The 21005-nt window shown below is 30.5% G+C and overlaps 1 protein-coding gene across 5 annotated transcripts in view; it reads right to left on the bottom strand.

Annotated features, from left to right (window-relative positions):
- Positions 1-21005, bottom strand: part of LOC118192095 (cell adhesion molecule Dscam1-like) — a 1228438-nt gene that overhangs the window by 376678 nt on the left and 830755 nt on the right. For all 5 annotated transcript variants that reach the window (XM_085823258.1, XM_085823260.1, XM_085823262.1 and 2 more), the window contains exons 16-18: positions 20032-20102; positions 18813-19050; positions 977-1069 (exon numbers count right to left, since the gene is read on the bottom strand). In XM_085823258.1, the coding sequence (XP_085679384.1) occupies positions 977-1069; positions 18813-19050; positions 20032-20102 (402 nt within the window). The remainder of the gene's footprint in view (positions 1-976; positions 1070-18812; positions 19051-20031; positions 20103-21005) is intronic.

The following is a 21005-nucleotide window of genomic DNA, read 5'->3' as shown; positions in this document are numbered from 1 at the left end:
TGCTGTTATGGGAGATGACTTTAAGAAACGGTTGAATTGGCCTCCTGCAAAAATTATACAACTTATACCTGAAAAGAATGATAATATGTGACACAAATGGGTGTTTTCATGAGACCAATACAAAGAATGTTTTTAGATATGCAGTTTGATGATTCTTCAGATTCTGTTTTGCAGATAAATGCTGTGATATATTCACCAGCTAACAAAAGTTGGAACCTGCAGGATGATGAGAGCATGCCAGATACTGTCAATCCTCTGTTTTCTCGTATTGCCGGATCTAATAGAGTTATTGATGATACCAAAAAGATTTAACCCTTTGTGACGTCATTTATATTTTCAGTTTCTCAGAGTAGACTCAAAAACGGGGGTGGATAGTATAAACCTGGGACAACAACTATCGCAAAAGGAAATGAAGTGAGATCCATTACGAGTTGGAACCTTATGGTTACATATGGATCTCACTTCACTTCCGAAAATTTTAGAACGCGCATGGTGTTCTGTTACATCTATAGTTACAATATAGGTTTTCATTTAATTAAATTGTGTTTTGTATATGCCACATTATCCTTTCATTTATAGGAGTTACTTATGCAACATCGGCAAGATGCTGTTTATTTGCATTACCTATTATGAGTTGCTCTTTTTTACGAAAAGTGCAACAATATCATATGTGGTGAAAGATTAAAGCGATAAGTGAAAATTAAGGGTCATAAACTAAAAATTATTTTAACGTTATTTACTCATAATACAAAAATAAGATTAAAGCTTCAAATCGAAACTGCTATTTTTCGTCAATGCATTATAGCATAATTAACCAGGTTGCATTTGCTTTCATGGCTGTCTTAAGTTGTATTTACTGAGAAACACTAAACATCCAGCTGTTACTCGAAGTCGAAAATGTCTATTATTTAGTTAAAAGACAATTTTGTTAAGTCTAGTAGTTATTAAATTCAAATGCAAATAAAAATTGGCAAACCTGTAATTGGCGACATATCAGACACAGTCCATTCCAATTCAATTGAAAATTCGGATTTGTTGACAATTTTCAATACAGGAGATTTGGGAGGATCTGAAGAAAGGAAAAATGTCATAAATTTTATGATTAATGGCATAATAATACATTTCAGAAATGTGCAATTAATTAACAAAACAACAAAATCTACGGAAAGAATATTAAGTTTTCATCTACTCTAGTACTCTGTTTATACAAAGAGTACATTTTAAAAGTAAATAGTATTTCTCCTTAAGAGTTAGTACTGCTGCTTTCTAAATTGAATATTGTAGTATCTGGCGACTGTTTGGCGATCAACAAAGCTCTCTTGGCGCGTGTAGCCTCTTCTCCAAGAAGGGTTTCTGTATTTTAAGAGAGTTGAATGTTAGCCTCGGAAGAGGAAGGTACTCCAGTTTGCTATGTGGTAGGAGCGACGTACTGCTCTGAATTTAATATCATGCTTTGAATATTTATCTTAATAAATGTTTGTTTCGTCTTGTTAAATGGTGCCATTTAAACCACGAAGCCGTTACAAACATAGCTTCAAATACAGCCAGTCTTGTATACGCTTTTTCTTATATAAATTATATGCTATTTACATTCATTATACACGATCTAAACTACTAGCAAAATTTAGAAAAAAAATATAGTTCACCTGAAAAGCTCAAAGCGTAAGTAAATGAATTCTAAACATGAGAAAATTACAGAAAAATTAGGAAAATAACTCTATCCCCATTATATGATGCTTTTCTTATATGTGTTTGCTTGTGTGATAACGAAAAGAATAAGATATGTTTTAAGTAATGTATTAAAAAATAACTGGGAAAAAAACTGCTGATGAAAGCAATTTAAAATAAGCTCCTGATAAGTTTGAAGAAACAGCTCAAAGCTGAATGAGCTGTACGTAGGAATTTTGATTCTGTTGAAAGAATGCTTAATATTAGACAAAAAATATTTATTTGAAAAATTCCCCGATCAAGCTGCAGAGGGTTGAATTAAAACCAATTAGTACAAAAAGAATTAAATTTATTTCTTAAATTTTTAAAGATTATCTTGTCTGAAGAAAAATTGTGTAAAGCGGAGATTTTTTGAGAATTTTGCCACTTCTCTTTTCACACACATTCAAAACCACAGAATTGGCAACCTTCGTTTTCTCTTGCATTTCGGCTTCAGAAATGTTAGCCACTTTTACAGTGTCTCACAATCTGCATACGTAAGTTGTTTATGGCTTGTTTTCATTTTTATAATTTTCATTGTTTACAATTATAAAAGCATAATTAGTTTTTAACTCTTTGAAATCCAGACCCTTCGCTAACCTGTATCCTCAAAATACCCGACCGCCTGAAATACATTTCCAGTTTCACAGCAATTTCCTCCCCTCCTCAATCATTAAACGCAGAAAATAGGTGTGAAGACTTCCAATGACATCCTTTGTACTTTTTAACAAAAATTCCATTACCCTTTGACACCGTTCTTTATAAACTATTCTGAAGGTCAGACCAAGAAGCCTTTTCGGCTTTGTTATGATCACGACTGAGATTTTGCTTATTTCCGTTACTTTTATAAGAAGGAATAAATTGTTTAGAAATAAATATAATCCTTAAATTTTTAAACTTCTCTTTTATTGTTGTTTAAACTTAAAAGCACACTGAACCACAAAAGAATCAACAACGAAATGTCACGATCAACCAAAAGATAATACAATCATGTCCATAAATTAAGGATAATTCGGAGCCACCCGGAAATCGAACTCTAAAATAAATATATCACCTGTAAAATCACTACACACATCTTCAAGAATCATATGCAAATTTCAGGAAGTAACCAGATGACACCGATTGTATGTCACAATGACGAGAGTGTAAGAGAGTGATATATAAGGAATACAGGCAAAGAAGTAAAATTGTGCGCAGCCGCTTTATAAGCATTTCAGTGCAATAACCGAATAGTTATGACACAAAGAACACATTTGGATGATTTTTTACGTGGTAGAATTATCGGTCGTCTGGAATGTGGGCGTACCCAACTGGAAGTATCAGACGAACTTGGAATTGCCCAGAGTGTCATCTCCAGGCTCTGGCAACGATTCCAAGATGATGGTAATGTGAGTAGACGTTACAGCACAGGTCGCCCCAGAGTTACAACGCCGAATGAAGACCGACATTTGGCAGTTACTGCCAAAAGAAACAGGTGGAGCACAGCCTCAGACCTGTCTCGTCAGCTCTCTTCAGCCACCGGTACGACAATTTCAAGGCACACCGTGTACAGACGCTTAGGGCAGGTTGGTCTATATGTTCGTAGACCTGTCAGATGCGTTCCACTTACTGCAACTCACAGTCGCCTGCGGTTAGCCTGGAGTAGAGAACATGCATTGCGGACACCGCAACAGTGGGCTTGTGTGATGTTTTCCGACGAGTCCAGGTTTAGCTTGCAGTCTGATTCTCGCCGGACTTTCATATGGAGAGCTCCAGGTACCCGTTACCACCAAGAAAACATCATTGAACGACACCGTTACGGTGGTGCAGGAGTGCTCGTTTGGAGTGGAATTATTCTGGGTTCCAGAACTGACCTGCATGTTCAAATTGGAACAATGACAAGCCAAATCTATCGGGACGTCATTCTGGAACAACATGTACGTTTGTTTCGGGGCGCCATGGGCGCACAATTTGTGTTTATGGATGACAACGCCCGTCCTCACCGTGCAAACATCGTAAGCGAATGCCTTCAATCGGAGGATATCACCCGTATGGACTGGCCAGCATTCTCATCGGACTTGAATCCAGTAGAGCACGTGTGGGACATGCTTGGCCGGCGAGTTGCAGCTTGTCAACCTCCTCCTACATGTCTACCGGAACTTCGGAGAGCATTGCTTTTTGAGTGGTGTAATATCGCCCAAGATCAGATCGATAATTTGATACTCAGCATGCCTAGGCGTTGTACGGACTGTATTTCATCGTCTGTGAGACATACAATGTATTAACAATCGTACCAACCATGTAATATTGGTTTTTTGTAATTTGCTCCAGGGAGAAAAAATCGCTAATTTTTTTAATAATATCTAACATATAGCATCTTTATTTGCTCTTTGTCTTTTGTTTAATAAATAAGCTTTAAAAATAAGTCAAATTTGTTTTGCTTCTAACTCTTCCTTTGCCTGATTTTGCATTATCCCTAGTTTATGGACATGAGTGTAAAACCTCTTACGACAAACTGTTTGCAGTAAACTGATACAATGCATTTGGATAAATTGCACCTGCTACTGCGTATCTTAGGGGGAGGTGATGTGATGTGATGTATTTAATTGTGGCAAAGCACGCTAGGGCTATCTGCCTAAGGGGAGGGATGCCTTCGTGGAGGACTTTCTAAGGGAAACTGGCTCGTATACACGTTACATATGGGGAAAACCACTAAAACACCCATGCAGCCAGCCCGTTCGCGGATTCGAACCTCGGACCGAACTACCAGTCTTAGAAGGAGGGAAGAAAACAAGATTACAATCTCGGCTGTTTTCGGGCGGTTCTGGTAGTTTCAATGTAGGGCCGTGTCGGGCGGATTGGATGTGAAGGAGTTAAATCATCCTAGTTTCCAAAATAATAATGATTTTAATAAAGTTTTGTCATTTCAGAAAGTGCCGCTTTTTCGGATGTTAAGATTTTAGCTTTTTAACTTATTGAGTTTCATTCTTTTTTTTAATGGTGCTTGTAAAACTCATTCGTACGTTTTTATAACTGAGCAAATGTTTCTGGTACAGCTTTATAGGTTCTATATGTATATTATACTTTTATATTATTTGCATTTTGAATTTGCTTTTATTCTTTGCTTGTAACTAACAGGGTCCCGAAAAACACGTCGGGGTAGTTCTTGGCATTATCCGACTATTAGAAATATTATTTGCCTTTGAGAAGAATTTTTTAACCGTTTTGAGTCGCATAATGTCAGAATAACGACACATATGCTTGGCACTCATCAATCCTCCAGATTTAATGTTTTAAACGCTAACCCCTTGGAAGAGTACTTTATGAAACATTAAACAAAAGGGGATTAGTTTTATTTATTTAAAACAGTTTTTATTTGTTACTCCAGTTAGTACACTTTTTCTAATTTGCTCTTCAGAACACATTTTTCCAGCTTTAGTCTTTTTCACTTCTTATTAATATGAGACAATTTCACTGCGCTATTCACTTTTTCTCAAATATAAAAATCTTTTCAAAATTTAAAAAAAAAAAAAAAAAAAGTCTTTAATCTTTTTTTGTACTAATTGCTTATATACAAATATCTTTTAAGATATGGCTCCTAAAAGAATTACCAAGGGCCTTTCTAATGACAAATAAGTAATGCAAATTATCAAATTAAAGGAAAAAAAATAAACAAGCCATCTGTTTGACCTTGAAATTTACTTTGAAACTTCAGAATCGAAAAAGCGAATGTGAGAATGGCTGCGGTAGTTCTAATACCACATCGTTGAACAAAATATACAATTGACCAGATACAGAGTTTAATATTTATTAATGCATCAGTTTAAAAATTACACAATCTTTTTAGTCTTTTTGATACATTTTTACGACAGCAAAAGTTTAAAATATACTTTCTGTCAGAAAATTAATGGTTTCTATTTTAAATCGGAACAGTTAGAAAAACACTTCTCGTACCGATGGTAAGAGGAAAACCATCGTATAATTAAACCGGTCTAAACTTATACGTAAGGAAACATGAGAAATGTAATTTTGATTGATTGGGCTTTGATCATTTAAAATTTTCAAAACAGAAATTGACTATTATCCTTCCAAATAAAAAAATTAAATAACATTGAGTGGAAACGCCAGTGCTTGATTTTATAAAATATGAGAATCGCCCAATGACATTTTAATATTCGTTAAGAATTCACATCTCCTTTAAGCTAACAGTCATGCCGTTAAGTTATTTAAATTAATTTACTTTTTAAGACAAGAAAAATTAATTGGTGACGGAAAAAAAAAAAAAAAAAAAAAACATACTATCATTTACGAGTGAATTAATCCTTATCAAAGTTTAAAAAGTTTAAAAAGAAAAACAAAGTTTTAAAAGAAATAGTGTCTGTAGCATGTTTTGAATTTCTGTCTTTAATAATTATGATCGATAATTCTAAACATCATTTAATAACTGCTATTTTATTCCTTAAAAAATTTTACTTATAGACAAAAAGTAAAAAAAAAAATTAATGTAAATCTGTTAAATCGCTTATAATACTAAAACATATGGATATTGAATACGGAGTTAACTTGCAAGATATATAGTGTAATGCTTAAATAGTTTTTTGTTTTACTATTATCTTTCTTTTTAATTTTCATATAAACATTAAAGTTATTTGATGAGTGAAATTAAATATATTTTTTTTAATCATTCTTCAAGTAGATAAAATTTTTTTAATTATCCTGCCTTCATACTCATTTTCTAAAATGCATTATGACATCGTAAAATTTTGATATTTAATTTCTTAATAATCTGCGCCTATCATATATATACCTTTTAAATTTTTATCTTGGAATTACTTGTTTCCTGTAGGAAATCATACAATGAGTACGAGGACTGTAGTCTCTAGCGTATGGTGCTGCCATCTCTGAACTACAATTTGAACATTTTATAAAAGAGCTATAATGATTCACAGTAGTGCTGCCATCTGTTGCTGAAATTCTAAATTAATTATTTTAATTTTAATTTTTATTATTCTTAATAATTATTCCTTTTCTGGATATTACGAATGTCTTAACAGAGATAACAGTTTCGTATAATTTAAAAAGGTAGATTTCTATCAGTATCCTGTTTTTAAAATGGAAAAAAGGGGTTCAAGAAAAGAAGAATAAGTTAAAATTTTCTTTGCTGCCTATTTCCTAGCAAAGAATAATTACATTTTCAGTAATATAGAGTATTTACTCATATTTATGAAAAAAATGTACCAGAATAAAATTAAATAAATAAATTCAAAATCAAATACTTTCTTTTACTTTTAAGTGAACTTAAAATATGCAAAATGAGTCTAATTAGAAAGAAAAAAAAAAAAAAAATACTGAACAAAAACAATTTTTCAAGTAAAGAGAAAGCTAAGTATATATATCATTTAATTCTGAATTTCAATAAAATTCTAACAATATTCACATATAATTTAAAAGTTATTCATAGGTTAAGAAAGAGAGCTATTTAGAAGATACAGTTTTGTTCTAACTCTTTATTGATAATTTTATTTACACTTAAAGCACTTATAATTTTTATTTCATACGAAATGTTCATCCATTTCCTATGAAATGAATGATGAAAACCACAAAATTTCATAAATGAAAACCGCAAAAAAAATTTAATTAAATTTCACGGTTCGACTTGTTAAAAATAATTACCAAAGAAATTCTCTAGTCTTCATAATGTATTCAGTACGTAGTAGAATGCCATGGCTGACCTGCTTTTCAGAAAAGTTTAACGCAAACAGATAAAGAAAATATTTCAATGAACATTTAATTATGATGTTCCATGCCATACTGCATTCAAAAATAGTAAGAAGAAATGATGTTATTGAGATAAGACTTAGTATCATGTGCTCCAATAAATAATAATAAAATGAAATAGCTTATTCAAACTAATTAAAATAAATCATAGAGGGCGGAAAAGTAAGTTGGAGATACAAAATTTTTTATTTTAATTATTGAAAAAGAAATAATAAACAAACTACCAAAGCGAAATCAGTTATACTAATTAAAAAGCGTACATTGGTACACCTTCATGAGATATTTACTCTTTCCTTTGCGCATGCCTTCGTGGTGCAATCCGAAATATATTCGACGGGTATTCGAGAGATCCAGGTGTTGATTCCCGCCGAGGGCATTGCCCATTTTTCATTTATCCTACTTCAAAATAACCAAGTGACTCTACATCTTCATTAGTATCCATATTCAGTTGTCATCATTTCATGTATAGTATACTATAACTGATGCAAAAGCTGGCAATACCTCCTTCATCTCTCATAAATATGAAATTTTGGACTATTATGATGGGGATTTCTTTTTAAAGTTTAATAATGCTCCTAAACTGTATAAATCTGAATACTAATAATGCTAGCTGTTTTCAAATAAAATAATTTCACAAATTAGTTCGAACATCTCAAATTTATTGGAATATTTATCTTTCTTCAAGATACGTATCTCTGTCTCATGTTTCATTTCGGAAGCCGCACTTCCACGGTGATATGCATGTAACAACTCACGCCAACAGCTGCCATGAGACCTGATGATTTCATGCTTATTTTTTCAAAGTATTAAATTAATTTAATACATATATCAAATTTTCATTTTGATAAGATTTTTTTGAGATAACGATTGATAAGAAAGAAATGATTTTGTTTGTTTACTTACAAAGCTTCGGTTTTCACTAATTCTTTGTCATAATAGAGTTGATTGCTACCTTACTCGATTAGATGAACAAATTTTTTTTTTAAATAGCACTGTGCCAAATAATTAAATTAGCATTTTACTATCAGCTGCATTTTGATCTTTGTAACTAATATTAAAATTTTGGTTTAAAAACTGAAAACTCTGAGTAAGAATTTTTACTTAGGTTTTTAACTTATAGAGTCATATAATTCAAATATTTTGTTACTGTTTTAATAATGACATATCTATTTCTCAGAGCAATATAGAAAGAATTACTGTTCTGTTCCTGTATGTTGTCTTACTAAATGCGTATGAACAGGAAAATTTGTATTAGGTTAACTTGAGGGGTATCAGAAACCCCTATACCAACAATGTTAAATTGGCCATTTTCGATATACCTTTTCTCAAAATCTGTAGATACAAGCTTGAAATTTTTTCTGCAATTAAACTATACCTATCTGATTATACTGAAATGAGCTTTTGAAATATTTTGAATTTTAGAGTAAATTACAGAATATTTTGTTAGGCATAGTAAAATTTAGCACTTTACTCACACAAAAAAATTAATTTTTTTTTATAAGTTTATTACAAAATGCTCATTTCAGTAAATATTAGGAAACCTAATAAATAGGCCATAAAAAGTTTAGGTACCTGCGAGCAGTAGTTCCTGAGAAAAGGTACATCGAGTATAAAAAAATCACGTTTGGAGAAAAACGCGTTTTTATGTAAAAATCCCCATTGATCAAAGCAGTAGATGACAAATTAAAACTAGATTTTTTTACAGTTCTAAGTTTACTAAAGATTAAAGGATGGTATTTTTAGAAAGATAAAAGTAAAGAGAATTCGAAAATGCAAAAATCCGAAATCACAAATTTTTGAAGATTTGGGGGTTTCAACACCCCTTGAGTGTAGAGATTCAAACTTTTCCTATAAATCTCAAAGTTTTAATTATTGCACGATTAATTAAATTATATGGATCTATACGTTAGACATATAAGAATTTATTCAACTCATGAAATTTTTCAAGTAAATTCAACCACTAACATAAGGTTACATGACACACTAAAAACAGAATCAAGTCACACACTGTTTAAGATGATGCAAATCCGAAACACACGAAAGCAGCACTCTTATACGTTAGCAGGAACAGAGACATGTTTCGTTTCCTGTCCTGCTGACTTCGGAATAAGAATCATGAGATATTATTCACGACTTTTCGATTAAGCCTCTATATCAGGAATTCTTAAATAGGTGGCGGGGCATAGTTCTAATGAAGAATGCAATCAGTTTTCAGTAAAGTAATTTAAGGTTTAGGTTGTTTAAAAAAATCTTTATTTAAGTTTTGGTCTTTATTAATATTTTCTACACTTATTATTTGTTTAATTTATATAACACGTGAAAAATCATTTAAATCTAGATAAATGTATATGTTTACTTCTCGAGTTTTGGAAAGGTGTTGACAATAATCATCTAGCAATGGTGAAAGGGGTGCATGGGAAAAAAATGGCTGAGAACCCCTGCTCTATACTATCCTCTCTCTGTGTATACTGTAGAGTTGTCAAAATCTTCTGCCTGCTTTCAGTTCACATGGTCTTTTACGGATAAAAGTAACTGTATTCTTCATCAAGGTAACTAAGAACAGTAATATAATCGTCATATGCATTCAACTGTGATATCCATTTCTGTATAAGATAACAGCGATTCGAGTTTCCCAATACATACTAAAATTATGTATGGCAACAAAATATTGTTGGAGCGCACGGATTAATAGATTGAATGCACAAGTCCGATAATAGGTTAATAAAATTTATTCTTATGAAAAGAAATATTTCGGAACTTTGGAATCCACAGCTTTCCACAGAATTATTCGTACATGTGTTCACAGTATCACACAGTATAATCAGTAATTACACTTCAAATTAATAAGAATGTTAAACACGACGCAATGCAAAGGGCATCTAAAGAGAAAGCTAACTCGGATATCTCAGTTTACGCGGATCTAAATAAATCGCAATAACAATAACTAAGCAGCTGCACTCAGAGATGCTCTCTCTCTCTCTCCGCGCTTTTATAGTCTTCAACCGGCCGCCGAGACATTTCTAGTACTTTCTGCTTCTGGAAATTACTGGAAAGCAACGTGAGGGGGGAATTACGGTTACAGTTAGTGGTCAATTATATTTATTCAATTTAAATACATATTACCGTGATGCAGGAAAGAGACAAAATTGTGCGAGCAAATTTAGCGACTTTTGGCGATTTCTCGCTAAATTTGGTGACAAAATAAATCGCCAAAACCGGAGTCAGCTTGGCGATACCTCTCCTAATTACCGAGATACCCATTTACTCAAAGTTAAATACACTTGCCCCTGTATTTTTACTTTTTCGGCATAGCATAAAATTCGTCTCGCTCTACAATACACAGACATTTTGCTTATAAGTCAAATAAAATTACTTACCTAAGTACAAAATTCGTAACAATATATTTATTGCCTTTCGTTCTTTGACGTAATGGTGTAAGAATGTTCAAAGTTTTCTCTCTTACACTGGAAAGCACTACACATCATTGTGCTCAAGTTTGCTGTTTTTTACCTGTCTTTATACAAACTTCAGAATTTGGTATGCATCTGTTTTGCCCTTATATAAAATGAAACATCTAAATGGTTTGCAAAATATTTTCTTAAAGGAGGCTAATATAAAGCTGTGAGAAAATCTAGGAAATCGAGGTCTTGTTAAAATAGACTACAATTCGAAAACCTCTTCATTTTCGGCTTTCCATAATCATAAAAGATATGCATCTCAAATCATTCTTCCGGGTGATATGAGATGCAAAAGAATACAACAGATCTCAATATTGTTTGTTGCGTCATTATATGCTACTTTTCCTGCAAGATTGATTTTCCGCCCATCGCTTCCATTAATTCCGTTTATGACCAAGTCTTTCCATGTGAACCTCTGTTATTTACTCTTTGCTCCAGTACTTCTCAATGACATTACAGAAAATCTTGTTATCTTTCTGAAAGGTCATTAATATTTCCATGTGATAATCCTTTTCAGTTTCAAATCAGCATCGTTTTGTAATAGTCAGATATATTTAGCAATTAAATACTAGCTAAATGTTTGATTTCCTGAAAATTAATCATCGATCCGCAACTAGATTTACAAAGAGCTGCAATTCCATATTTACAGTTTTAAAATTAATGAAACAGATTTTGAACAGAAAGAAATGTCTGAAGTAAGTTCAGGAAAATTTTGCACTTTTTAGCCCAAAGTGCGTCTATTAATTTCGGAACTTTCTGGGTCCTGTAAAAGATCGACGTCCACATAGGAAAAAAAAAAAAAAATCAAAGATATTAATTCAAAACTCTTAAAACGCTAATTTTCGCCCTCAATTTTTCGAATGGCCCCCAGTGCTGCTATCAGCTACAATGGCAACAGTGATATATTAAAAACAGTGGCTGCGTGCCATTGTTGCTGACATAAACAGTTTATGTTTCTATCGAAATTTTTATGCGGGTTCCATATCGCTCAAAATGCTGATTATTTGTTTTTATTTTTGCTGACCCAAACGGCAATTCCATATGTCATATGAGTATACATACCATATGATTCTATGATTACCTAATCGTGGTGCATGTATTGAATATTACTTTGTTTCTTTGGCATTTTTACGCATTACAATGACGCATCATATTCGTTATGACGTGTAATATGCTATTATACGAATTTCCAAATGATGTCATGAGTAAAATAATACATTACTCTCAATCTAACTGGTATCGGGTACTTCCGCTAGTGATGAACTAAAAATTAAATGTTTTAAATTTAGCATAACGGCTCATACGATAATTTAATGCACAGGCAGGCTCTGACCCTTAGAAGTCGGCGTAAACAAGCTGAGTGGCTAGAAACACTCAACGCCGCAGAAATCTAAACTTTAGTAATTCAAGATAGCAGCGTGGCTTTCAGGCAGGCATAACACTCTCTAAAATCACCTTTCTGTGAGATGCTGTTTCTTTCTACCTTATTTGAATACACGCGCGCTAGTTTTTTAACATTCTCACAAGAAAGCGTGGGTTGCAGAGGAGAATCATAGAAAAGTTGCTTTAAAATAAAACTTAGCTATTAGGTAAATTAAATAAATCTCCGCAACGTAATAGTTTTCGTCTTGTAGACATTCTCCACGTCACTAGCATTTTCAGATCTTTACTTGAAAGTTTTGCCATTTACCATCAATAGATCCTTATCCTGTTTCAGATTCTTATCCAAAATTTTTGCCGTGTACCAGTTTAATAGCGTTGACCGACATTCTTAAAAGTATCTTAGATTTCAAAAGATTGTGTATTGATGTGTCTGTTGAGGTGGTCTTTGAGATTTATCGATATGTTTGCGGTTAAATAGTATGATAAACTTTGAGAAAATTTTTACCAATCTTAATTCTAAAACATTCTGTAAAGTTTTTTTAAACTGTTCATTTTTCGGCTGGAGGTCTGCGGCTTCTTTTCATAGCGATGTGACTGACCGAATGCAATCCTTTACAGAAAAATATCTCATCGATTTGCATGTCAACAAGAATTCAATTAAAATATATCTTAGTAGCTGAGGCCCAGTGGTTATCAATATCCTATATTCCCGATGCTCCTTAACGAATATTTACAAGTCACTATCTATTTACTCGAACCCTTTAATACCATAAAAAAGTACAAGTCTACAAACATAATAATTGATTCTCAAGAAAAAATTAACTGATATAAACACCAAACATCAAATTTCCATACAAATGTACTAAATAAATAATTAATTAAAAAATACGAAGCAACGCAAATAAAAATCATCAAACCGGAAACACACAAATTAAATTAATAAGTAAACTCAGTACTAATATTTACGTGAAAATAAGAAAGAAATAATTTAATTAGAAGGAAGTACAAAGCAAGAATATATCTGTTTAAAAAGTAATATTAATACAAGGTAACAGAAGTAATTTCGATTCTAAACGTTCGTATTATATACTAATACTTTTCAAACTTATTCTGCTCTTCGTTTTTAATTTCATTATCAGTTCATTGAACAAATATATTTGACATTTAATTTCTGATAATATTAACATGAATAAGACTTAATTAAGAATTGAGAAGAACAATAATTTCATTAGTTCAAATCACAGAGGTATTCGGCATTGTATGTCAGTCGAGATTGCTGAATTGAGTTTTAGGTGAAACAGAATCTTCAAGATGAATATTCGATGAACTAAGAAATATTTTCGTAAAGTAATAATTTATAGGAAAAAACTGTGTTTAAAATACTTTCAAAAGCTATGACATTTTATATATAATTTACACAAGATTTTAAAATATTTTAACTTTATTTAATTAATATTTTAAATGATTCAATAGATAATGATCAATATATCTTATTTATGATTATCTTTGACCAATACAAAATGACCACCTCTAACCAATCAAAAACGCACAATCTTATACAGCAAATAAAACTATATACAGCAAATAAACTCAGAACAGCATAAAAAATGTTACGTTTTGCTTTTGCGTTGATAGTATTTTCTGTTGCATTAATCCCTTGGTTATATTTCACAAAAAAATCTGAAAGTTTTCAGATTTTATATTACGCGCAAAGTGGCGTTATTTCTACTTTTCGTGTGCTACCGTTATTTATTAATTATCATATTCTTCGCACTTGAACCATAAAATTCAATTTAACACCAATATCACAAAATACTGAAAAAAGCATAACTAGAATTTCTGATATACAATCTCTCGCGTTGGAGATAACTTTTCTTCGTACAGTATTGCCATTGCTCGCTTTGAAATCATTGAGTTTGTTAATCGAAAATTCGTTAAAGGTTTACGAAATATGAATTAGATAATAAAACAAATTCCAGATTCCAAATCGGGGCTTCCAGATGCCCATATTCGAGTGAAAAACTATGTTATTCAAAATTTGATGTAAAGTTGTTTTTTTCACAGTGCGAGAAACATACATTCATTCATGCAGATTCTTCATTATTTAAATTTCTTTAAATATACTCCAGTGTTCTAATATTTGGTATCAACAATTTGAAAAGCGAAACGACCTTATAGTGGACGATGCAAAAATGGCAAATTGCCCCTTATGGTTAATTATTTTCAGAACAATTGTTTTAAATAACCATTGCACCTATATACATATTTTTCCATTGTTAGATATGACCTAAGTATTTTTGAAAAAGTATCTGATAAACTTGAAGCAAATTAGAAAAATTAGAATTGTTTTAAAAAGTATTTTACTACACGTAATATGTTGTTTCTTTGCCTAAAAGATAGTTCATACCTATATAAATTGATCTACAAAAGTTTCAAGGCAAATTGAACAAATCACTCTGATTAATAATCTAGACTAGAATTTATTCTTGAATTGATTTTATAAAAATAATGAATTGTTATTTAAAAATTCAGTTCAACTTAATAAAGCTTAAAAAGTTTTTGTACTCTTCTGTTATAGCGACAGAATTCAGAAATGTATGGATGTATGAATGTAGATGTTCATGTATCCATGTATATATGTCAATGCATATATATGTCTTCCTACATGCATGTATATATGTCAGTATGTATGTAGTTTTCATGTATGCAATGTATGTATACACATATACATACGCATATACATGTAACGTATGTATTTGTATCTGCATGTATACACACACACATATACGCATATACATACATACATGCATACATACTTACATTTCTGAATCCGGTCCCAATAACAGAAAAGTACAAAATTCTTTTCATTTTATACAGTTCTGTAATTCTGGTTGATTATATAAATTATATAAAATAAAAAATATTGATGTCATATGAGACCTGTCATACCATCTTCAAATAAGTTACTAAACTTTTATGTGATGTATTCATATTTATGTATTTTCACAAAATTATTTTCATAATTTAATTTTTTTCTCCAAATCTGTTCATCTAATTCTGAAGAAACAAATATAATGTTTTTCGAGAGACTAAATGAATCTCTCTTTATTCATTTTTACGCTTCTCTTAATTGCTATTAATAAATTTAAACTGTTGCTTCTAAAGAATGTTTTACGCTGTGAATCCACTGTACAAAAAAATTTCTTCATGTCAACGAGACATTTAAGAGCGCATGTAATTGCATAAATAAGCCTTATTTATACAATTAGATACTTATTTCGTGTACTACTTGCTTTTATTGATTTCAGGTACTGTATATTTTTCTTTCATCGTAACAGAAAGTATAATTTATTTTAAATTCTTCATACAATTTTAAGCACAAAAAACATAATCTATGAGGAAGAGTTTCTAAAATTTTAATGCTTGACGCACATATCTTGCATAAAATAAATAACTGAAATTTCAGTAAATCAAATACTATAACATCAATAATTTTAGGTAAGATGTACATTATTAACTAATTAATGTAGAGTTTCCTATTAACTGTTTCCTGTTGTTGGGAAATTATTCCTAGTAAATGTTTCCTACTATTTAATTTGTATTATTATTGCTTGTTCTTGTTTAATTTCCTACTGTTCCTATTAATTACTTTTATTGTTCCATTCATAAAAATGTTTCCTGTTTATTTTCTACTGTTTGCTATGTTATATGTTAATAGGAACATAATTGTTTCCTATTAATATAGAAGATATATAACATTCCTATTCCTATTTCTTAACTGACAATTCCTATTTAACTTCCCAAAAAAATTTATTATCCTTCATTTTCATTAAAATTTATATAGCGACTACTTTATCTTGAACTTTTTGATCCTGATTTATCTTGAGGCTCGTTTAACTTGAGTTGCACAGCAGGAACTAATTACCAGGTTTTATGTAACAACATCCTAATTTTACAACATAGTATGAAAATAATGTAAATTTTAATGAAAATATCTATTGAACCCAAATTAAAAGTGAATCCTACAGAAAACATATATTTTCTCATATACAATATAGACCTGATGTCAAAAACTCTAATAAAATGTGTAATTGCATTAGTATTTTTAATTTTCCCCCTTTCACAAGCATCTGGTTAAAAAAAAAAAAGAAAGAAGTTATGATGAGTGTGAAAATTAACTTCAAAGAGTACAAGAACATTCTTAGCAGTTTCATAGGGCATTTATATTAGAAATCAGGAAATGAAATTTCTCTTTCTTTTGCATCTAAGTATATAATTAGGTATTCAACGGACAAGTATCTGCTTCTTCTAAATACAATTTTCAAGTCAGTGACATAAGATTATAAAAGTTGATTATTTTACCATTTTAATGATATTCATCTGCATTAAAGGTCATTCAAAAAATTGACAATTCAATAGATAACGTCATTTATAGATATTTTATCAAACTTAAGAAATGGATGCATTTTGTACGAAACAAATATTACTAGTTTCTAAATAACTCGACAGTTATTTCCGATTTAAAATATAAATGGAAGCACATTGTTTCAAATGAAGAAAAAGTGAATAGCTGATTAAGAAACATTTTCTAAATGCTTTTAAATATTGACTTTGTATCAGTTTTATATTAAATAAGTCAGGTAACTTAAACATGAATTTTAACAATCACAGAAATTAACACAAATATGTTACGTTATTTGATGCTGTTTTAATATTTTATGAATTTTAATATACTCCTAAAATATTGAATTCGAAATACCGTGTGATTAATACAGGGTGTATCAGAACAGAGGTGACAAATTCTTCAGGAGAGATAGAGTACACATAGACGATGGAAATCACATAGCAATGCATGATTGTAAAAGCATTACTGGCACGGTAGTGACGACACAAAATGCAAAAAGAAAGAACACAGAGAGATAAAACAGGTTTTATTATGTTTGGTACAGCAGAAACCTACAAATAAGAAGAAAAATAAACAACGATTGTTACTAAACAAGGTGTTCGAATTTACGTCCTCAGACCGTGATGCAGGCCTCACTTCTCTGGCGCATGGAAGGTGCATGATGCACAGTTCAGGTCATAATTTAGAACATTTTTGATGATAATCGTTGTGACTGTATGGTGGTTTTTCTTTGTTTTTGTCATATTCCGAATAATCAAAATTTTTTCTCACCCATTCGTGTCCTTGCTTTCTTGACTTAAGTTTCGTCACTGCCGCGCTAAAAAAGCGTTTACGACCATGCATTACTATGTGATTTCTCATCATCTAGGTGTACTCTATCTCTCTTGAAAATTTATTACCGCTGTACTCATACACGCTGTATAATATTTTTATTAACTATATTTATTGTAACTTCTAAGGTTATTATTTTCACATATTTTGAAAAGAAAAAAAAAAAAATCTAGGAAAAAACCTTTTATGTGCGTTTAAATGCTAAACATAAAAAAAATAATATTATTTAAAAATATATATTAATAAAAAAATGTTAAACTTTACGCTTTCAAAATTCTGTATTGCATTAAACATATTAATATTTAATATTATTTTTCAGTAAACTGTTTTCCGTGGAGCACTGTTTCTTTTAGTTGCATCTAGCAGTAAGATGTACGATTATCTGAAATTAGTGGAAATTCCAACTGCTATGTAATTCTTCTCTCTCAAATTCTATTTATAGAAAATTAAAATGTTAAATATTACAGTAATATAGGCGAAATTCATAAATATAAATATTCCTTTTGAAGATCTGAAGAAATTTTAGAAAATATTTCAGCAAAATATCCTATAAGAGTTTAAAAAGATTTAAGATTATTATTTGCAATTAATTGCAAAATATTTTAAGATAGAGGGAAGAGGATAGAGTTAAGCTAACGATAATTCTAAAATTATCATGAAAATGTGATGGGTATAAGTCATTGCATTATTAGTAACTAGATTTCGAATTACTCTACCAGATATTTATATAGTAAGATTTTACAGAAAAATAGGGCTAACTCCTAAGCAGACATAAGAGCACTTTCATAAAAATGCTTAGTTAAATAGTCTTACGTTTCCCAGAATTTGTTACAATGATGGCAGCCAACAGATGACAGCAGCATAAAATCCCAAATTATTTTTCTGAATGTTAGTATTTCATTACTAGATGGCAGCACTATATACTTTGGGAGTGAACTTTAAAACAATGCTAGAGAGACAATTTTGTATCCAAATATTTATTTTTATAACTGATAGCACACTTAAATAAGTTTTCTGTTATTTGAAAGTACTCATATTCTTTATGAATTCCCATTTTAATCAATTTAAAATGCATGCAAATTTGTGGATTTATACTATCCATAGTTTGCTCATGATTTTCTTTTTTATAACAAATTTTCTAAATAAAAACTTAAGTATTATGTAATAAATGGTAAATATGTAATAAATATGTTTGAAAATAAGAAAATCAGAGGTGAATAATTTTCAATAAAATAATTTCTAAGGGAAGTGTATTTTATAATGAAGCTTACCATGTTGTAGTGTTTGAACAATAACGTCCTTGGATGCAGGACCTGCTCCTTTACTATTGTAACCTTGCACGGTTATTGCATATTTGGTATTCCTCCTTAAATCAGATATTAAAGCTTCATTCACTTTTTGAAGTTTTGATAAATCGACAGTCTTATACACGTATGGGTCGTTCGTTGTCAGGTCTCTATATCCAACATAATAGCCTAGAATAAATCCATTATTTGTTGCTGGTGGTGCCTGAAACAAAATTTTGCTTTTATGTCTTAAAGTTCATAAATTTCTGCTCACTTAAACATTTACATTTCTTTAAATACTACAGATATTTAAAGTGTATTAAATTATAAAGGGATATATGTGGATAGGTTTGCATTTTCATTCTTCCTTCAAAATTTAATTCCTGAAATTCCCTACCTTAGACGTTGATTACCTGTTGCTTTCAAATATCTTAATGACAATATATTCTAATGCTTTGATTGTGCTTTCTGCATAAAAATGTGAAGTTTTAATTAAATTTATTTTAAACACTTTTTTGGGGGGGTATATTTGCATTTATTTTTATAGCTAAAATTTCAAGTTCTTCAAGAATTGTGATCTAAAAGTTCCTTTTAAGTTATTTTTAAGACTTTTTAGGAACATTAATGAATGCATACATTATATTTACCATTCGTATAAATATTATTTTTTTAAAATCAGGTAAATGACTTTTATCTAAACATTCACCTTTGAAGTTTTGATAAATCGACAGTCCTATATATATATATATATGGGTTATACATACATATGGGTAAACAGACTTTATTTCATTTTGTTTTTAAACTAAGAGAAAGATTTGAGCGAGAAATCAAAATAAAATAGCCATTTCACTAATAAAATTCAGTTCTTTAGTTAAGATACATGAAAAATTTTAATACACTATAGGAATCATAAATACGAAGTATTTTTCTTTCATTATGAATTAAATATAATGCAAAAGTTTAAATGGAAAACTTTGCCTATTTTCAGTAAAGCATGGAATATTATATTGTATATTTTTTCCCAGAAATAAAATGAGAATGATATACTTTTAGCTTAATATAAGATAAAATTATATACTTATGATATTTACTAAAGAGTTTAGCCTGGGATATTCAAGAAACTTACAGCATTTTGCAGTTACATTAGCTAAATTCTAATTTGCTCAAAGCTTAAAATACAAACATAAAAAATAATTACACAGACCTTCCATGTCACCTTTATCATTGTTGAACTCAATGGAATCACACGTACGTCTTGAGGTGCATTCGTTGGCGCTGAAATAGAACAAATAGTTAAGAAGATTTAATAACTACACGTGCTTGATAGTTATGTCTCAAATATTTTAAAATTATTTTAATTAAGCAATTTTGTGATTAGTTTCAATTATACAGTCATATTTCTTCCTGCTGTTCAATGCTGTTAATGCACTTTTTTGTTCCTAAACTAGATTAAGTATTTAGTCATTGTTATTTAACAATAAATGGTCTGTGCTTTTTCTAGTACTTCATTTTTTTATACAAAACTAAAATTCTAACACTTCTCATTTTAAACAAAAAATTATAAACCTTTCTGCAAGTGGGTGCGTTTCTTAAACATTCCGGTTTTAATGAGATCTATTGCTGGCAACAGCTCATAATGAAATAATGAATTTGCTTTCACATACATTGGATTCATTAGCGATGCAATAATATTCATTTATTGACTAGTACCGTGTAATAGCTGAGATGACAGTACTCTTTGAATGCTAGCAAAATTTACACATAATAACAAGCAGGGAATTTGGCATTATTTGTAAACATCCCTTTCATATTCATATTATTTAGGTTTTTTTTTTTTTTTTAATTATATAATTTTGTAACATGCGTAAACGCTAGTATCGGCAACTCCAAATCATTGAATTTTTAGTAGATATACCATAAAACAGTTTCCTTTTAATTTAATTCTAATAAATATTACTCATTCAATAAAGTATTCACTGAGTACGTGGAGGAATTATTAATAAATATTCATTAAGATACACTGATAAGAAATTCTAGACGCTTATCCAGGAATTTAGCTTAAGTCATATCTCATGAACACTTAAGAATAAAAAGCATTAGAACTAAGTTTCTTAAAAACAAAAACTTTCTGGAAAATTTTCTTAATATATAATATTTATATGGATTTTCCGCCCTTTT

Source organism: Stegodyphus dumicola, chromosome 9 (genome assembly GCF_044657685.1).
Source record: "Stegodyphus dumicola isolate Sdum_Otavi_A_Nest chromosome 9, ASM4465768v1".
In the NCBI taxonomy this organism is placed as follows: Eukaryota; Metazoa; Arthropoda; class Arachnida; order Araneae; family Eresidae; genus Stegodyphus; species Stegodyphus dumicola.
Note: the sequence above shows the minus strand (reverse complement) of the source record. Positions and strands in the feature narration are given on the sequence as shown.